At 38.6% G+C, this 19,644-nt stretch overlaps 1 protein-coding gene across 1 annotated transcript in view; it reads right to left on the reverse strand.

Annotated features, from left to right (window-relative positions):
* Positions 1-18,039, reverse strand: part of megf8 (multiple EGF-like-domains 8) — a 62,797-nt gene extending 44,758 nt beyond the window's left edge. Inside the window, exons 1-8 of the mRNA XM_087287076.1 lie at positions 17,613-18,039; positions 15,686-15,944; positions 6,905-7,068; positions 6,444-6,659; positions 5,319-5,499; positions 3,858-3,946; positions 3,547-3,760; positions 1,082-1,262 (exon numbers count right to left, since the gene is read on the reverse strand). Coding sequence (XP_087143202.1) covers positions 1,082-1,262; positions 3,547-3,760; positions 3,858-3,946; positions 5,319-5,499; positions 6,444-6,659; positions 6,905-7,068; positions 15,686-15,857 — 1,217 coding nt within the window. The 5' untranslated portion in view covers positions 15,858-15,944; positions 17,613-18,039. The remainder of the gene's footprint in view (positions 1-1,081; positions 1,263-3,546; positions 3,761-3,857; positions 3,947-5,318; positions 5,500-6,443; positions 6,660-6,904; positions 7,069-15,685; positions 15,945-17,612) is intronic.
* Between the last annotated feature and the right edge of the window lie 1,605 nt (positions 18,040-19,644).

The following is a 19,644-nucleotide window of genomic DNA, read 5'->3' on the forward strand; positions in this document are numbered from 1 at the left end:
TTTGTGCTCATACATTAGATTAGTCAGTACTGAAGCCAAATGTCGAGCTTATCTAACAAAATAACTTACAATAATGGTCCAAAATTCAGAACACCTAAATGGATATTTCAAAAAAAAAAAAAAAATACAAAATTTAAACAGAGGGGGAAAAAAATCAAGAGAAGCAAAACAATTAAAATTTAGTTGAAATTTTGTAGGCTATATTTTATTTATTTATTTTATTTTTTCCAATATTTTGCTTAAATTTAATTGCATTATCTTTCAATTTCTAAATATGTTTGGTAACTAAAAAATTATTTTAGAAAAATATATCTGTTTCATAAATCTGTTTTGTTTAAATGCACCAAAATACATTGCCTATATACACTGAGAAATGGATAAAAATATTCATATTCAAAATGGGGTGTACTCAATGTGAGTTCCCTGCATGTATAAAACTTTACATGGAGTTTAAGGCTGCACAAAAATCATTCCAGCATTGATAGCACAATGTGCGCATCCACAATAGTCACACTGAAAAGATATGCAATTTTGAGCCAGAATTATAATTGCGCAAGAGCTACAAAAATGTATTTATATGGAATTTATATCATTTATGCAAAAAAAAATTATAAATCCTACTTAAAATTTTTGTCTTATTTTTAGTCAAAATATTTACATTTCAAAGTGAAAATAAGATTATTTCACTTACCCCACTGGCAGATAATTTAGCTTGTTTTAGTGGAAAATTTTCACAGTATGTCGGACATTATTTTTTTCTTCTGGAGAAAGTTTTATTTGTTTTATTTCGGCTAGAATAAAAGTAGTTTTTAACTTTAAAAAAAAATCATTAGTTATTAGAAACAAGTTATTAAAACTATTATGTTTTTAAAAATGTGTTGAAAAAAATCTTCCCTCCATTAAAGAGAAATTGGGGGAAAAAGAGGGGGGCTAATAATTCTGACTACAACTGTATATAATATATATATAGCAAAAATATAAATAATTATACAGCCAGAATTTTTTATAAAGTTTTTTATATTTGGAATAAGGTTAGCTGATACTACCCATGCACAATACAATGATATGTTGTGTGTTATACCTAGCAGTGGTAGGTCTGTGTCCTCCATACACCAGCAGAGTTTTGGAAGGGGAATGGTAGATCATGCTGTGTCCTGCAGTAGCAGGTGGTTTTCCGCCTGTAGGCTGAACTGCCTCCCACACTCCATTCCTCAACCGGAAACGGTACAGTGATGAGGAAAACATGTCCTCCTCTGTTCTCCCTGGAACCACAGCTCAATCAATAATTTTTAGGACAAGACACTGCAGGTGAATAGTGTCAAAAAAGGACACAAAATACTACTCCAGGTGACAGACTCAATAAAAAAAATTACAAGCAGTTTTAGCATTAAAAGTTTTTGAAAATGATATATTAAATATTTAAATGAGGCATAAATTAATAAAATATGCACCAGATTTGCATGTATCTTGAGCACAAAATAGAGTGATAGGAAAATATATATATGTTTAAAAGTTATCTCGCAAAGATGATGTTCCACAAACATCATCTAGTTCACTGTCAACCCTCCTATTTTTGCCAGGATTCTCTCGTATTTTACCATTCTATCCTGCCATCATTTCGTTTGAGTATTTTCCCATTTTTATCATATATTTTTAATCTTGAAAGCACAATGAAATTATTATATAAAAATGTCTGCATTCACTTTCTTTCCATAAAAGCTGTGCATCGATCATCGTGCTATATAAGCAGCCTCTGAATCAGCAAATGAATGTATAAACGCTGACTAACAGACACGCTCCTTATGATACATGGATCACAGATCAGCTTCTGTACACGCCATTTAAAGTGACACCTCTGTTATCAAGCAAGTGAAGAGCAGCAAATGAGTGTCTCATTTTGTATTGTTTGATAACAGATGTGCCACTGTAAGAATGCACAAATCAATAATGAAAACATTCAAGCACTTTAGTAACTGTTTATTCTCATTTAAGAGAAAAATTAGTTGTGTTTAAAATAAAAGGCTTGCATATGAAGGATGACAATCGAATTCAGATGTTTTTATATTAATTTCAACGTGCTTTCAAGATTGAAAATATATGAGAAATGTGGAAAAATACTTAATGATAGGATGGTAGCGGGATAGAATGGTAAAATCCAAGAGAATCCTAGCAAAAACGGGAGGGTTGACATGTATGAAGTGAACAGGAAGTGTTTGTGGAACAACAGTTTTGCGAGGGAACGCAAAACATCTTTGCGGTCCCTCACAAAATATATTTGTGAAAGAAAGCGAAAAAGCCAAAAAACTATTTTTTTCTTCCACCCATTTTTCCCCCCATGTCCCTTCCGGGTCTTCGTAGAAATCAGACTAAGTCAGGTTCAAAATTAATGTGTCAAATTAGAGTGTAAGGTGGTAAGGTAGAATAAAAGGTTGTATATAATCAGGCAAATTATGTAAAATCATTGAGTACACAGATATAAATAAAACCGCAAAGTTCAGTCTACATATGTGAAGTGGAGATTTATGGATTATGCATGAGCAAAAAAATAGTTTTTCAAATTGACCTTTAAAACTGTGTACTGTAATTGAAGTCTACTGCCACAAATAGATCTGTGGCAATGGAAACAACAACTTGTCTATTTTATGTTTTCTTTACATTACATTATAAACCCTCTATTAAACTTGCATAAAAATACCCTAAAGGGGTAATAATAAACCCTTTTTTAAAAGCTAAAAGGTGCAAGAAAATTGCCTTAAAGGCATTGATCTAATGCTATTTGATGTATTCATAGTTATTTACACTATTAATTAGTTAGAATCTCATGTTCAGCTGAAATCATTTTATGGGCACTTGTACTAGGAAAGCATGTGCGTGACCAGTGTGAACACATGCCCACCAATCAGAAAGGGACACAGGATTTGCTTGAGAATGAATCTGGTCTTGATCTGATCTGATCTGATCTGATCTGATCTGATCTTGCATTAAATAAACTCTTTCATGCATAAGCTTCATATGCTTCACCTGACCTCCATCCTTGAGTTATTTTCAACGCATCACGTTTATTTTCCATGGCAGCGAGTTTGGTTTATAACATGACACACCCAATGCACTACACTAAAGATTACAGCTTCTGGATTTACTACACAACATTTCATCAACTTCTCCTAAACTACATCAAAGTGTCTGTAAACCTGGGAGAAAAATAAACATTCTAGTTACCAAAAATGATGTGTATCTGTTGTGAATAACACTCATTGTCAGAGTACGAGTAAAGTGATAATATTGGCATCTTCTATAGACATCACTGGCAGTTTACAAAACACTATTATTTTTGGTTTGCTTGTAAATCTGCACATAAAACTGACTGCAAGCTAAACAGACATTACTTCATTGAGAACACTGATAAGTTCTGATCTTTGAAAACAACAAGCACATCTTTTTCTGCCTTGGGATCAGTCGTCGCAGAGGAGCAGATTTTAGCAGCTGATTGATGATGTGTTTTTCAATTAGGATTAATATTTAAGACCAAGAATACAATTTACTCACCCCCAAAAACATAGAGATAGTGGTCTACTATCGCTGCTGCATGGTTGGCTAGTCTGGGTGCCCCTGGAGCATCTGATAGGCCCAACTGCTGCCATTCATTCTGTTGTGGACGGTATATCCAGACATCACTAGCCAAAGAATGATTAGCAAGCTCACCGCCATATATAACCATGCTGCCTTGCCATTCCACTGCTGTGTGGGAATGTCGAGGAGCCTGAGAGAAAGATAATATCATTTATGGAATCATTAAAATTAAATGAAATCAAGATAAATACAGGACAAATTTATTTTTAAGAGATAAAGGATCTTACTGGACTATGCGAGAATGTCATCTGTTCCCAACTGTTGGTTGAAAAATTGTAAACAACAAGGTCCTCCAGTGCTCTATTCAGATCAAACCCTAAAATAAAGAAAGTGTTGAAATAATTCCCACAACTGTAATTCAAAGATTGCATTGATGCTCAAAAAAGCTCATTTTTAGTAATGTATATTTAATGCTGTAATTTATTTTTTATAATATAGCAATTAACTTGCTATTTACACATGAAAATATACATAGCTGTCTACTGCTGGAAGGGTACATTGCAAGAGTCCTCAAGAAGGTTAATGTCCATATACACTCACAAGGCCTCTTTATTATGTAATGTAATGTAATGTAATGTGTATTTATATAGCGCATTTATTGTGTATGGCAATACACCCAAAGCGCTTCACAATCATGAGGGGGGGTCTCTTCACACCCCCACCAGTGTGCAGCATCCACTTGGATGATGCGACGGCTGCCACAGGACAACGGCGCCAGTGCGCTCACCACACACCAGCTATTGGTGGAGTGGAGAGACAGTTACAGAGCCAATTCGGTGGAGAGGGGATGATTGGGAGGCCATGATCGTAAGGGCCCATAGAGGGACTTTGGCCAGGACACCGGGGTTACACCCCTGCTCTTTCACGAGAAGTGCCATGGGATTTTTAATGACCACAGAGAGTCAGGACCTCGGTTTAACGTCTCATCCGAAAGACGGCGCCCACTGACAGTTTTAGTGTCCCCTTCACTTTTACTGGGGCATTAGGACTCACACAGACCACAGGTTGAGCGCCCCCTGCTGGCCTCACTAACACCACTTCCAACAGCAACCTAGTGTTCCCTAGTGGTCTCCCATCCAGGTACTGACCAGGCTCAGCCCTGCTTAGCTTCAGTGAGTAACCGGTCTTGGGCTGCAGGGTGACATTATTAGGTACACCTGTCCAACTGCTTGTTAACACAAATTTCTAATCAGCAACTCAATGCATTGAGGCATGTAGACATGGTCAAGACATGGTCTTACTATTCATTTTATACCATATCATGTAGTTCATACAATTATCGTATGATGAAACAGCTGCTGGAATATATTATTCCCTCTCAAAACATACATCCTCACAAAGTTATTGTATGCAAATCAATTATTATTCATTTTCATTATTAGTTTTGGATTATTTTGTTCTATTGACAGCATTTTTTATTTTTTATTGCAACAACTGCAATAGTTTTTTTTTAACCTTTTAATATCTTATGTAAAACACAGAATGTTTTATGTTTTCCATATAACATTAGATGAAATTAAGCAGATTTTCAATAATTGATCATTTGTTTTTGTTTCACATAGTTATTAATAGATTATAATATAAAAAAGAGATACAGGCACATATAAGTCTAGAAAGGGAAATGTAGAGAAATTATTAAATATCAATCAGAAACAAAAAATACTTGCAGAAAAACTACTCCATCTTACCTCCGAACATGTACATGGCTCCAGTGGAAGCGAGGTAAACCCCAGCAGAAGAGGTGCGAGGCGCTGCTTTAACATCACCTGAGCTCACCTCCCACCATTGTCCCGCGCCACTGTTGTCACGAAGACCCAGCTGACAGTCCTGTCCCACAAAACCAGAGCTGCAGATACACTTCAGACCTCTCTGTAATAGAGAAAACAAAATGATGTTAAAACAATGAAATACAATTAATACTAAATATAAAGCATAAATTGCATTATTGTTTTCTTGAGGGGGTTGAACAAGTACATAACTAGCAAGTGTTCTAAACTATACCTTTACCACAGCCCAGTTCACATTGGTATGTGGTACTAGTATGTTTTTGTGATAAATGTGTGTTTATATAAAGGAGTGCAGGTGGTGGCCCATTTAGATCCTTTTTTCAGAGAAACTAAAATAAATGGCAGATTATAATCAGAAATTTCAAAACAAAAATCAGGACAACCAACAGAATATGAACTGCAGAGTGGTTACAGAAATATTCTTATTTCCATATATCAAATTTGAATTTTATGACATCCGGAGGTCACATTTTTGTATGTTCACATTAAAGCAGCCTTCATGAATTAAATAAAATACACTGTTTTACCCCCAAGGCAACCTAGGTGTCATTCAAAATATAATTGGTTTAAACTCACCGTGTGTGGTTACATTGTTTGTTTAGTTAGTAGGTTTTTATTATATCTGCAAACATTTTGTGATATTTATATATATATATATATTTTTTTTTTTTTTCGTTTTTGTGATATTTTTATGTTTCATAAAAGTCAAAAAGTACATAGAGCATCCTTAAAGGGCTAGTTTACCAAAAAATGTACTCACCTTCTGCTTGTTTCAAACAAAAGAATATTTTTTGAAAAATATTAATAACTAGTAGGTTTTGATTTCTACAGTAAAAAAAATCATATAATGGAAGTCAATGGCTATTAGTTACCAGCATTTATAAAAATATCATCTTTTGTGTTCAACAGATAAATAAAACTCTAAATGTCTGAAACCTCCTGCGAGTGAGTAAATTGTAAGTTTACTTTAATTTTTGGGAGAACTAGCCCTTCAAGCATGATAAAAAAAAGTTCTCTTTTGTTTACCTTATCACAGATACCATGACCACGTTGTGTGCAGGCCTGAGAGCAGAGAGGGGTATTGCAGTCCAATCCTCCCCACCCCTGCTGGCACTGACAGCGGGCAGTAGCCACGTCACACCGTCCATGACCACTACAGTCCCCAGGGCAAACTGAGAATGTATAGGTGGCATTGAAACCCAGCAGGTTGTAGTTGGCATCACTGAAGAGGTGGAGCAGCATCTTGTAGATGACACAGAAGTTTAGTAAATATAACTACTAAGCACAAACAACAAAGACAAGAATATAGCAAGCAAGAATCCCAAGATCAGGACAATATTTCTATGACAAAACAACACACACATAAAGAAAAGTGGAAAAAGATGCAACTTTCAAAGCTGAATATAAAAAACTAAATAGAAGTGCCTTTTGATTCATTGAAAATGCACACAATCTCTGAAAAGAAACAGAGGATGAATTAGACTTACCTTCCCAGACTTGGCCTCGATTGGCTGTGGTAGCGTTTTCCCACTTAAACTTGCCAGTAGAGGGCTCTGGTAGGAATCTCCATCGTAGACGAACAAATAGTCATAGGTGCACTCTGTGTCGATAAACATGAAGTTAAGCACGATGCGATGGTTCCTGCTAGGAGCTGAAAAAGAATAGAAAAGTTCCCATTACAAAACAAAAAACATACATTATACATAGCGTTTAACTCACTTTCAAGAGACATTTGTAATAATTATAAGATTTGAAAGGCTTTTTTTGAACAAATACTTAATATTTAAACATTTACTTCAAGCAAAATCAAAGCACAAATTAGTGTAATGCCATTTCAAACTAAAGCTCTTTTGGAGTTTATTTCAGCCGGCCAAAAGCTTTCTAAAGGTTTACTCCAACTGGTAAATACCTTATAGTTTTCATTGATTCTAGCTAATTACATTATAGGTGTTATTTGTAATGTCTTCTACTTGGAAATTTGCAAGTTTGTTTTGTTCTTTTAGTTTGTTAATGGCTATAGTTCCATCCAAAGATGATAATTTTGTCACGACCGGGTCTTGAACCCAGGTCTCTGGTGTGGAAACCGATGTGTATACCACTAAGCCACAGAGGAAGTTGTGTTGGACCCAAACGAAAACACTCCAAGAGGGAATCCGGAAAACAAGGATTATTAAAAAAAAAAAAATATCAACTTAGGTTCTTCTCAAAAATGAGGTAGCAAAACAGACAACTTAGGTTCTTCTCAGAATGAGGTATACAAAAAAAACTCTAACAGTATAATAAACATGTAAAGAAAACTCCACGAGGGGAGAAAACAAACAGATAATTAATGCAGTCAGCAACAAGGAAAATAAAACACTCTTACTAGATGTAGCTCAGGAGATCAAGGGAAACGCAAGGCAAGTTCACCAGAGATGACTCAAACACAGAGTGAGGAACACAGACAAAGTGACAACTTAAATACACTGGCTGGAACAAGTCACAGGTGATCTAAATTAAGTAAACAAGAACACATGAGGAAGAACAAATACAGAGGGGAAACATGGGGACCTCTAGGGGAATGGAGACAAACTGCAGGATGGTGACAGGACCCCCTCCTTTAGGAACGGCTCCTGACGTTCCTACCAGAACACCCTGGCCTCTGGGTATGAAACTCCCGGATTAAACTAGGGTCCAAGATGTCTTTGGCAGGAATCCAGGAGCGCTCCTCTGGCCCGTAGCCCTCCCAGTCAACCAGATACTGAAGTGAGTTCTGGACCCTCCTGGAATCCAGTATCCGGTGGACCGTGTAGGCTGGCTGGCCGTCAATGATCCTGGGAGGTGGAGGGGGTCTGCGAGGGGGGGCAAAGGGAGAAGACAAGACAGGTTTTAATAAAGAGACATGAAATGTGGGATTAATTCTAAGTGAACGAGGAAGATACAAACGATAAGAAACAGGGTTAACTTTCCTGGCTATTCTAAATGGCCCGATGAACCTCTGGGACAATTTTCTCGACTCAACCCGGAGTGGAAGGTTCTTAGTGGCCAACCAGACTCTCTGGCCAACCCGGAAAGTAGGAGGCCTTCGACGACGGCGATTAGCCTGATGTTGGTATCTCAGGGAGGTTCGAAGGAGAGCGCTTCTAGCTCTCCTCCAGGTTCGTCGACAGCGTCGAACAAAGTGCTGGGCTGAGGGAACTCCCACCTGGACCTCTTTCTCAGGAAACAATGGAGGGGAATAACCAAATTGGCATTCAAAAGGGGAAAGTCCGGTGGCTGAGGACTTGAGGGTGTTGTGGGCATATTCAGCCCACATTATGTAAGATGACCAAGTGGTGGGGTTATTGGCTGCCATGCACCGTAGAGTGGTTTCCAAATCTTGGTTAACTCGTTCTGTCTGACCATTAGACTCAGGATGGAACCCGGATGATAGGCTGGCAGTGGTTCCGAAGAGTCTGCAAAAAGCCCCCCAGAATCTGGACAGAAATTGTGGACCTCGGTCAGAAACAATGTCTTGGGGAATGCCAAAAACTCTGAAAACATGGCTTATTATGAGCTCAGCAGTCTCTTTAGCCGATGGCAACTTGGGCAGAGGAATGAACCGGGCAGCCTTGGAAAATCGGTCCACCACAACCAATATGACCGTGTTGCCCTGGGAGAGTGGAAGTCCTGTAATGAAATCCAGGGAAAGGTGTGACCAAGGCCTGTGGGGAACAGGTAAGGGATGGAGCAGTCCCTGAGGTCGCTGGTGTGATGATTTTCCCTGACAACATACTTGGCAGGCCTCCACATAACCTTTAACATCTTCCTTTATGGAAGGCCACCAAAAGCGACGTCGGAGGAATTCTAAAGTACGGGAACTACCTGGGTGGCAGGTCAATACAGACTCATGACCCCACTGCAAGACCTGAGCTCGCACTGCTCGAGGGACATATAGAGCCCCCAACGGTCCATTCCCTGGATCAGGTTCTTTGGTTTGAGCCTTACGGACCACTTGTTCCAGATCCCATCTGAGGGGGGCAACAATCCTTGAACTAGGAATAATAGAAGAAACAGGTCTTTCATGTGTCTCTGGAGAGTAGGCTCGGGACAAGGCATCAGGCTTAAGGTTCTTGGAACCGGGTCTATAAGTCAGGATGAACTGAAATATGTTGAAAAACAGAGACCATCGAGCCTGCCGAGGGTTCAGTTGCTTGGCCTGCTGGAGATATTCTAGGTTCTTATGGTCTGTAAGTACCTGGAAAGGATGTCGAGCGCCCTCAAGCCAATGGCGCCATTCTTCCAAGGCCAACTTAACAGCAAGCAGCTCTCGGTCCCCCACGTGGTAGTTGCGCTCGGCATTAGACAGGCGACGTGACATGAAAGCACAGGGGTGTAGTTTTCCATCCTCATTCCTCTGTGATAAAATGGCTCCTACACCCACATCTGAGGCATCTACCTCTACCATAAAGGGTATGTCTGGATTAGGGATAGAGAGTATGGGAGCTGAGGTGAATCGATCCTTGAGATCCTGGAAGGCAGCCGCTGCTTTAGGACCCCATTCAATCTTGACTCCTCCTCCCTTTGTCAGTGCTGTCAAGGGAGCCACAACTGAGCTGAAATTCCTGATAAACTTCCTGTAAAAGTTTGCAAAGCCCACAAACCGTTGCACCTCTTTTACTGTGGTTGGAATAGGCCAGTTGAGAACAGCTTTAATCTTACTAGGGTCCATCTCCAGGTGACCAGGGGTGACAATGTACCCAAGAAACTTAGTCAGGGAAACATGAAACTCACATTTTTCTGGCTTGACAAAGAGATGGTTTTCAAGGAGTCTTTGGAGAACCCTGCAGACATGGCCCTCGTGCTCCTCCATGGACTTGGAAAATATAAGTATATCGTCCAGATAAACGAATACAAATATATTTAACATGTCTCGGAGGACGTCGTTGATAAGTGCCTGGAACACGGCAGGGGCATTGGTAAGGCCGAAAGGCATCACCAGGTATTCATAGTGGCCTGTGGGGGTGTTAAAAGCAGTCTTCCATTCATCTCCTTGCCGTATCCGCACCAGATGGTAGGCATTGCGAAGGTCGAGCTTGGTAAAAATGGAAGCTCCCTGCAGCAGCTCAAAGGCAGTAGCCATAAGAGGCAGGGGATATCGATTCCGAATGGTTATCTTGTTAAGACCTCGGTAATCGATACAAGGCCTAAGCCCCCCATCCTTCTTCCCCACAAAGAAGAAGCCAGCACCAGCAGGGGAAGTGGAGGCTCGGATGATGCCAGTTGCCAGGGACTCTTGGATGTAAGCATTCATAGCAGCCTGTTCAGGGGGAGATAGGGGGAAGACTCTGCCTCTAGGAGGAGAGGAACCGGGGAGAAGGTCAATTGCACAGTCGTATGGGCGGTGAGGTGGCAAAGAGGTGGCTCGAGACTTACTGAATACTGCCCTAAACTTATGATAGACAGCGGGAACTTGAGACAGATCTACAGAATCTTGAGGCTCGGGATGAGGGGCAGAGAGGCTATGGGTAAAACAGGTGAAGTGACATGAAGGACTCCAATCTAGAATGGAACCAGTAGACCAGTTGATATGGGGATTATGTCTGTGCAACCAGGGATGACCTAGAATGACCGGATACTCGGGAGAGTCAATAAGGTAGAAAGTCTCCTCCTGCTGATGTTTAGCAATGGTAAGCTTCAGGGACTGAGTGGCCTCAGTTACTTTGCCGGGTTCAAGGGGTCTACCATCCAAAGCAGTTACTGACTGGGGATGAGGGAGAAGGTGGGTAGGAATCTTAAGTTTCTTGGCCAAGGAGAGATCTATGAAATTACCTGCGGCCCCTGAATCGATCATTGCCTGGACTGGGAACTGATGACTCTCCCAGGACAAAATAGCTTTGAGAGCTAGAACGGTGTTGGCAGGAGGAACTCTTATTTTCCCCATCACAGTCCTCCTGTAACTCGGTGGGGACCCTCGTTTCCCGATAGTTCTGGACAAGTGGATCGAAAATGACCAGACATACCACAGTAAAGGCATCGTCGCTCCCTCATCCGTCTGTCCCTTTCACTGGGAGAGAGTCTGGAACGACCTAGCTGCATATCTTCTGGAGGCTCGGGAGCTTGTTCATTGACTGGGAGAAGTCTGACTGGTGGCGCATGAACTGGAGATGCAGGTTTGTGAACAGGAGTTTGGGAATGGGATGCTCTGCCTCGAGTCATTCTCCGTTCTCTCAAGCGAATATCAAGGCGAATGGCCATATCAATAAGGGATTCTAGGTCTTTGGCTGGTTCCCGGGTGGCCATCTCATCTTGAATGGATTCAGCTAATCCGCCCAGAAAGCAGACTCTTAAGGCCTCGTCATTCCATCCACTACCTGCTGCAATAGTTCGAAATTCAATGGCGAAGTCTGCAGCGCTGCGAGGACCTTGACAGAGAGTAAGGAGACGTTTGGAAGCCTCCTGTCCACTAACTGGGTGATTGAACACCTTCTTGAATTCCTTCTCAAAGGCTGTGTATGACTGGCAATAACTAGGCTGGGACTCCCATGCCGCAGAGGCCCAAGACAATGCCTTGTCAGTCAGAAGGGTGATAATATAAGCGATCTTTGAGCGGTCAGTGGGAAAACTTGAGGGCTGAAGCTCAAAAGTGAGAGAGCACTGGGTGAGAAATCCCTGACAGGAACTAGGATCTCCAGAGAATGGCTTGGGGGGTGGAAGTCTGGGCTCTGCAGCAGCTACTGGAGCTATGGGAGGACTGTTGGTACTTAGGGGTGGTGCAGCAGGAGAAGCAGGAGAAGAAACCCCAGGAAGGCTTTGAAAGAGTTGCCGAATGGACGACGTGACATCAGCAAGGAGCTCTGAGTGTTTTGTCATCACCTCCTCTTGACGACGGAGAACCTCTTCATGACGCTGGAACGAAGCTTCATGACTGCCAATCACTGCCAACAGATCTTTGGTACTGAGTGCCTCTGGGTCCATGTCTGACTCTGTGTTTCTGTCACGACCGGGTCTTGAACCCGGGTCTCTGGTGTGGAAACCGATGTGTATACCACTAAGCCACAGAGGAAGTTGTGTTGGACCCAAACGAAAACACTCCAAGAGGGAATCCGGAAAACAAGGATTATTAAAAAAAAAAAAATATCAACTTAGGTTCTTCTCAAAAATGAGGTAGCAAAACAGACAACTTAGGTTCTTCTCAGAATGAGGTATACAAAAAAAACTCTAACAGTATAATAAACATGTAAAGAAAACTCCACGAGGGGAGAAAACAAACAGATAATTAATGCAGTCAGCAACAAGGAAAATAAAACACTCTTACTAGATGTAGCTCAGGAGATCAAGGGAAACGCAAGGCAAGTTCACCAGAGATGACTCAAACACAGAGTGAGGAACACAGACAAAGTGACAACTTAAATACACTGGCTGGAACAAGTCACAGGTGATCTAAATTAAGTAAACAAGAACACATGAGGAAGAACAAATACAGAGGGGAAACATGGGGACCTCTAGGGGAATGGAGACAAACTGCAGGATGGTGACAAATTTGATTTGAGAGCAGCCGCTCAAGACGGTAATAATATCAAAGAACTTTGAAAACAAACTTTGGACCTCAAATTGATTTGAGAATGACCAAAACAACATTTCAGATGTTTTACAATGTCGTCAATCCACTGGTATGTCTATTGACGCCACCCCATCGCACCCATTTTTGTGACATTATCTGTTATAAAGAATGTGCATATTCAAAATGTGGATAGAAACATAGCTAATGTCAGCCAAATAAGGAGGAAAAACTTAAAACACTGAAGTCCTGCATTATGGTATAAAGAGAAGTGCAATTCTCAATGTTAAAATATTGAAAACACTGTAAAGCTAATTGCTTTGACTCAATCTAATGCATAGTCTCAAACTTAATTCCTGGAGGGCTGCAGCTCTGCATCGTTTAAGTCCAACCACCTTCAACTCACACCTTCTTTATCATCTTGAACACCTTGATTAGTTGAACCAGCTGTGTATGAGAATCGAGTTTGAGACCTTTGATCTAACGCAAAAAGAAATTTATAAATAGATGTGAAATTATACTTTACTTGATTAAGGTGCCAAATTTCAAAGCTTTTACAAACATTTACATAGCAATTATCAGATGCTTCATTATCTACCATTTTCTCACTGCTCTAATCTAAACTGCATTTAAATGGGGACTGGTATGTTTGAAAATAGTATACTGCTGCTCAGGCATTTAGAGCATCTTTTAACTCCAAAACAAAGAGAGAAAAAGAACTTTACTGTGAGAATGGACCATATCTTGTTTTACCTTAGTAACTTAATTGGTCACACTTTATTGTGATGGTCCATTTGTTGAATTTAAGTTACGTTGCATCTACATACCAACTAGTTCTCATTAGATTATAGTGGACTGTTAGTGGGGTTAGGGTTAGTGTAAGTTGAAATGTACTTGCAAAGTTTTAGTCAGTTAAATGTCTGTTAAAGGAGCAGTATTAACAGATATTAAGCAGTCTACTAATATACAAATGGACCATCAAAATGAAGTGTTACCACCTTATTTAGTCTCTTTCGCTTCTATTGATTGTAGCCCTTAAAAGTAGCTTATTATTATACTACTTTATATTGCAAACTATTATTTTATTAGTTTAATTTAAATGTATTGCTATAAACAATACTCATCAATTTCTTCAGCAAGTACTTGGAACATGTACAGTAATTTGTTATTCATAATTATTTACCCACAGGCAAATTAATCAAAATGCATAAATCAATTACAGAAAAGAGCTTATTTTCACATTCCAAAATAAGGTGAAAGTCAGGGCCTTAAAAGGTCATTGTCACTTAACATGGTCAATTCAGGTCTTATATTATTGAAACAGCAAATAATGAAATAGCAAATTAATCGACTGACGACAACAATAAAGTTGCAATAATTTGAAAGTTGCAATAATTAAATGATAAAACCATAAAAAAAGTTGCAATACTTTGAAAGTAGTGGAATATCTTTTCTTTTCTGTATTTAGCTACACACAGCTGAGAAATGAATTATTGAAGAAAAATAAATGGAGGCAGATCTGTGTCAGTTGTCTTCAATTGGAAAAGTTTGGCGAATATGATCAGAAAGAAGCTCGTACTTTTAACAGGAAATCAAGCTACAAAACTACATCCGTATTTTAAGCAACAGAGTTGTAAAAAAGGTAATAGATGTGTGATGCAAGAGCTTGTAAAAAATAATTTAAATAAGACCAGTGGTTTCCAAAGTGGCGGTCAAGACTCCACCGGGGAGGTCACTTGGTGATTTCATTTCATTTTCTTGTCGGCTTAGTCCCTTTATTAATCCGGGGTCACCACAGCGGAATGAACCGCCAACTTATTCAGCAAGTTTTTACGCAGCAGATGCCCTTCCAGCCGCAACCCATCTCTGGGAACCATCCACACACACATTCACACACACACTCATACATTACGGACAATTTAGCCTACCCAAATCACCTGTACCGCATGTCTTTGGACTGTGGGGCAAACCGGAGCACCCGGAGGAAACCCACGCGAAGGCAGGGAGGACATGCAAACTCCACACAGAAACGCCAACTAAGCCGAGGTTCGACCCAGCGACCTTCTTGCTGTGAGGCGACAGCACTACCTACTGCGCCATTGCCTCGCCACTAGGTGATTTCCAAAAATTTAATTTAATTTATTAAACTAGTTACATAAAAAAACATGCAAATAAAAAGCCATGAGCCTTTTAATTATTTTGATTATGTTATATTAAAGATACAGCACATTGATTTTATGGCACTAGGTTAAAATTTCAGACACCTTTACAGCACTCACGTACATCAAAAATAAATACAGGCCACATCTAAACATGGAATATGGTCTCCGAGTGGCGTTCTTCAAAATTAAAAGACAAATAGACTTGGGCCTATTGGTATGTGTGCACTGTTGTGTGCAAGGATTATACATTTATAATCACCTCACAGAATATTGGGGGGTCGTGAGTTACTGGCATTGTTAATTTGGGGGTCGTGGGCTGATAAATTTGGGAACCCCTGCTCTAGACTCACTCATGCCTAATCCAATAACCGAAATAACATCATTACAACTAAAAATAGAAATATGTATGGCTGAATTACTCACAATAAAATCAATATTATGTAGAGTGAATTTTCTTCTTTTTTTTTTTTTGCAGACTCAGAATTAGAAACAAAACACTGAAACAATCATTCCTTTCATTCCTACTTTATGCTAATAAAGCTTCTTTCATTTTCAACCTTTGTTTGCTATTTTGTTTTTACACCCACCCATGATAAGCCACTCGCAGTTCCCATTCACAGAGTAGTTTCCTGGCCCATCTGTGACGTATCCCGGGACTGCCCGCAAAACCTGTCTTTGGCCCTTACAGTCTCCTGCCCAGACAGCAGGAACGAGAACCACCAAAACAGGCAGCAGGAAAGTCTGGATGTGAGAAGTCATTTTCTCCTCCACCCACAAAGGGCACAAGAGAAAATGATAGAGAAACTGCCGGAGGTGGGAAGTTGGACTTGCTCACAGTATGGAGACCTACGAAAAATAAGAAATCAAATAGTATGCATGAATTTTCCACAAATAAAACAACAATGGAAATAAACAATGATGGCATACATTTTACAGTACATTTTTGTGTCAAAATACCTTTCATAAAAGGCTTGGATTTTATAAATATGAATTGTCCCCCACAAATAAAACTACATAGTTTAGAGTTAAACTCACTTTCAAGAGACATTTGTAATAAATGTAAGATTTGAAATGCTTTTTTAATAAATATTTAATATTTAAACATGTTTCAAGAGAAATAAAAGCACAAATTAGTGTGATACCATTTCAAACTAAAGTTCTTTTAAAGCTTATTTCAGCCTGCCAAAAAGTATTTTCTAGAAAGATTCACTCCAACTGATAAATATAAATATCTTACAGTTTCCACTGTTTCTTGCAATTTACATAATAAGAATGTCTCTTTCAAGTGCTTTCTTCTACTTGGAAATTTGCACGTTTATATTGTTTTCATTTAGTTTGTCAATGGCCATGGATTCATCCAAAGATGCAAATATGATTTGAGAGCAGCCGCTCAAGACAGTTCTAAAAGGTAATATTATCAAACAGCTTTGATAACGAATTTTGGCTTGGCTTTCCAAGGATTTAAGAATGACCTAAACAACATTTCAGATGTTTTACAATGTGGTCAATGCACTGGTTTTTCTATTAATGCCATCCTGTTGACCAATTTTTGTTACATGATCTGTTAAAAATAATTACATTACTTTTTTTGATCTGTATGTTGAAATTTATTTGGTAAACGTCTTTCCATCGTAGAATATGTGCATTTTGAAGGCATAAAAATTACAGTACATTATGCGTCAAAATACCTTCCAGAAAAACCTTGGTTTGTTTTCTTTATAAAATGAAAGATTTAAATATAATAATTTCACATTTTATGCAAAGAATCTGATAATGTTTTTATTTTGTTCAACTAAAATTAAGAATTTACATTACAAGCTAGAAGAACATCTTCTCAGCCCATGTAAACAAGAAGGGTATTTTGTATCAAAAATATGATACAAAGTATAAAATTTTACCTTTTTAACATTTTGTCTGAGGGACCAAAACAGTCATGTTTATGTAATAAAAATAGTTACAAATTAAGTAAATTTACATTGCTAAGATGAATTTTAAGATTGTTTTAATACATTTTACGTATTATATTTATATCTTGACGCTGACATTTTGACAGAAATAATGTAATCCGTTTGACAAATCATGCTACTGACAGAATCGCCCATATTTAATGTAAAGCACCAATCTAATAAAAAAAGTTACCTACATGAGATCTAAAAGTGAAGCTTTTGGGATTTCACTAACGTTAGTTTCAACCATTTTTGTTGTTAAAGTAGGAATGCGTCCAGGGGTTGAGCTGACACGGGCATCACTGTAACAGCAAAGCTGAGCTAACGGTTTGTTTTATTGTTATCTGCACTGTCAACACATTTACGCAAACGCTATCCTTTGTGAAACAATTATTTACAAAGAATTTAACGTCTGTCCATTGGCAGTTAAGCATTTCTTCACTCGTATGAATGAAGAAGACTGTTAAAACTGCTTTAGCTGAACAAGCTAACCTACTAGCCTTGTCTATCTATTCCGCTAACTGTTAGCTGTCGGAAAACAGCAAGCGCTCTCCGCTCATTTACTCACCAGTGTCCGAGTCTTGGTCTCCATGTTTTAAAGCATTGAGTTCTTCGTTGCTTACATCCTGTATTCGGTAGAGAAATAAAAGAGGCGTTGAGCGAAAGCCCAGTCTCGCTGCGGCTTTTTCTGTTGTCGATCTGCTGCTCCAGCCTCCAGAGCCCAGCGGCGGTTTAAAGCGCGAGACCACCGCGGATGAGGATGTGCAAGCTGCTGCTGGAATCAAAGGCCTCGAGCTCCGCTCACTGGATGGATTTATTTACCAATCATATCCAGATGTTATTAAGAACAACAACCAGTCATCTGTAGTTTAAGTTCTGATTGAATCCTGCAAGATATAACGCCTTGTTTCCATGATATCCAGGACGCGTCTTGAATCGTGCAGGACATTCGTGTGTCCGCGGTGCTTAGCGTTTGTTAACAGGGATGTGTGTGTGCCTCCAGATGGTTGTCAACAACACAAAGCCCGATAGCCGTGAGCATGCTGAATGGGCTCTCTGCTGGTCTTTTGATAGTACTGCATTGCAATTTCACATATCAGTGGTGTTTTGACTGGGACCCCCAAAGTGCTTGTCAAAATATACTGCTCAAAAATAAAGGGAACACTTAAATAACACAACTCCAAGTGTTCCCTTTATTTTTTTGAGCAGTATGTTTTTTTTTGTGTGGCAAAACACAGTGGTAATGAAATAGATTTTAAATATAAATTTTCGTATGAAACATTTTACCAAGTGCCACATTCATTCATTCATTTTATTTTCGGGTTAGTCCCTTTATTAATAAGGGGTCGCCACAGCAGAATGAACCGCCAACTTATCCAGCATATGTTTTACACAGCGGATGCCTTTCCAGCTGCAAACCATCACTGGAAAACCAAGTGTAAAACATTAATAAGTAATAAATTAAAATAGTTTTCATTCTTTTTCTTATATTATATCATATTTATATTTTCTGCAACTGTCCATAAAATAAATTAAGTCTGCAAAAGTACAAAAATTACTTTAATATTGGTATTACAAAGATGTTTGTTTAAAACTGTGTCTGCACAGTTATATAAATCTCTTTTTTTTTGACACCCAAGAAGTTAACTAAATATTGATTTAGACCACCAAAGTTGGCCCATGGTAACATTGCCTGGCAACTAATCAGAGAAGGAATGGACAAATGATCATCATTTCTAATTTGACATAACCTTTTGTTTGTTTGTTTAATTGTTAAGCTACAAAGAACAAACTGAATTTAAATGATTCAATTAAAGGTATATTTATATATATGTATGTATGTATGTATAAAATGAATAAACTTTCACTCATTAGTGAAATATGAGTGGCACATTGTTTCTTAAGGACACACATTTCACTAATGAGTATATATATAGTATATATATCGAGTGGCACATTGTTTAGGGCACATTTCGGCCAACCACCCTTAATCAAGTTTGGTTTTTGGCTCTTTGTAAAAAAAAAAGTTTGGGCACCCCTGATTTAGACCTAGAGTGAAGAAAAACGTATTAATTATATGGTGAAGAAAGTAAATTAAATACTGGATCAGCTCCATAATTCACTTGCACTGTCTGCTGTTTAGCATTATACTGTATGAAAATATAATAAAACATCTTTTTGCAAAATTTTCTTCAGTGTGAATGTAATTATAAGGTGTGTGTAAATAAGATTGCTAAAGTATATTTAATTAGTTTTTAAACAGTAACCAATCTATTTAAGCAAATTTATTATTTATGTATTAAGGTGTTTTTTAAATATTTTTTATTAATTAACCTCAACTCCCCCTTGTAGTAGTTTTTGATTCAATCACAAGTTAATCCACGAGGGTGCGCTAAATACGCAGTTTTCGCCAGTGTTGTTCAAGTACTCAAGCTCAATGTTTTGATACGTTGAAGATAAAAAAAAGTATGATGATGATTTTTATTACGAATATGATGATTAAATTATTATTAGTAGTACTAGGAGTAGTTTTATTATATACGTAGTAGTACTAGTAGTGATATTAGTAGTAGTAGTATTTTTATATAGTTAAGATATAT

Source organism: Danio rerio, chromosome 16, assembly GCF_052040795.2.
Source record: "Danio rerio strain M-AB ecotype USA chromosome 16, GRCz13ab, whole genome shotgun sequence".
In the NCBI taxonomy this organism is placed as follows: Eukaryota; Metazoa; Chordata; class Actinopteri; order Cypriniformes; family Danionidae; genus Danio; species Danio rerio.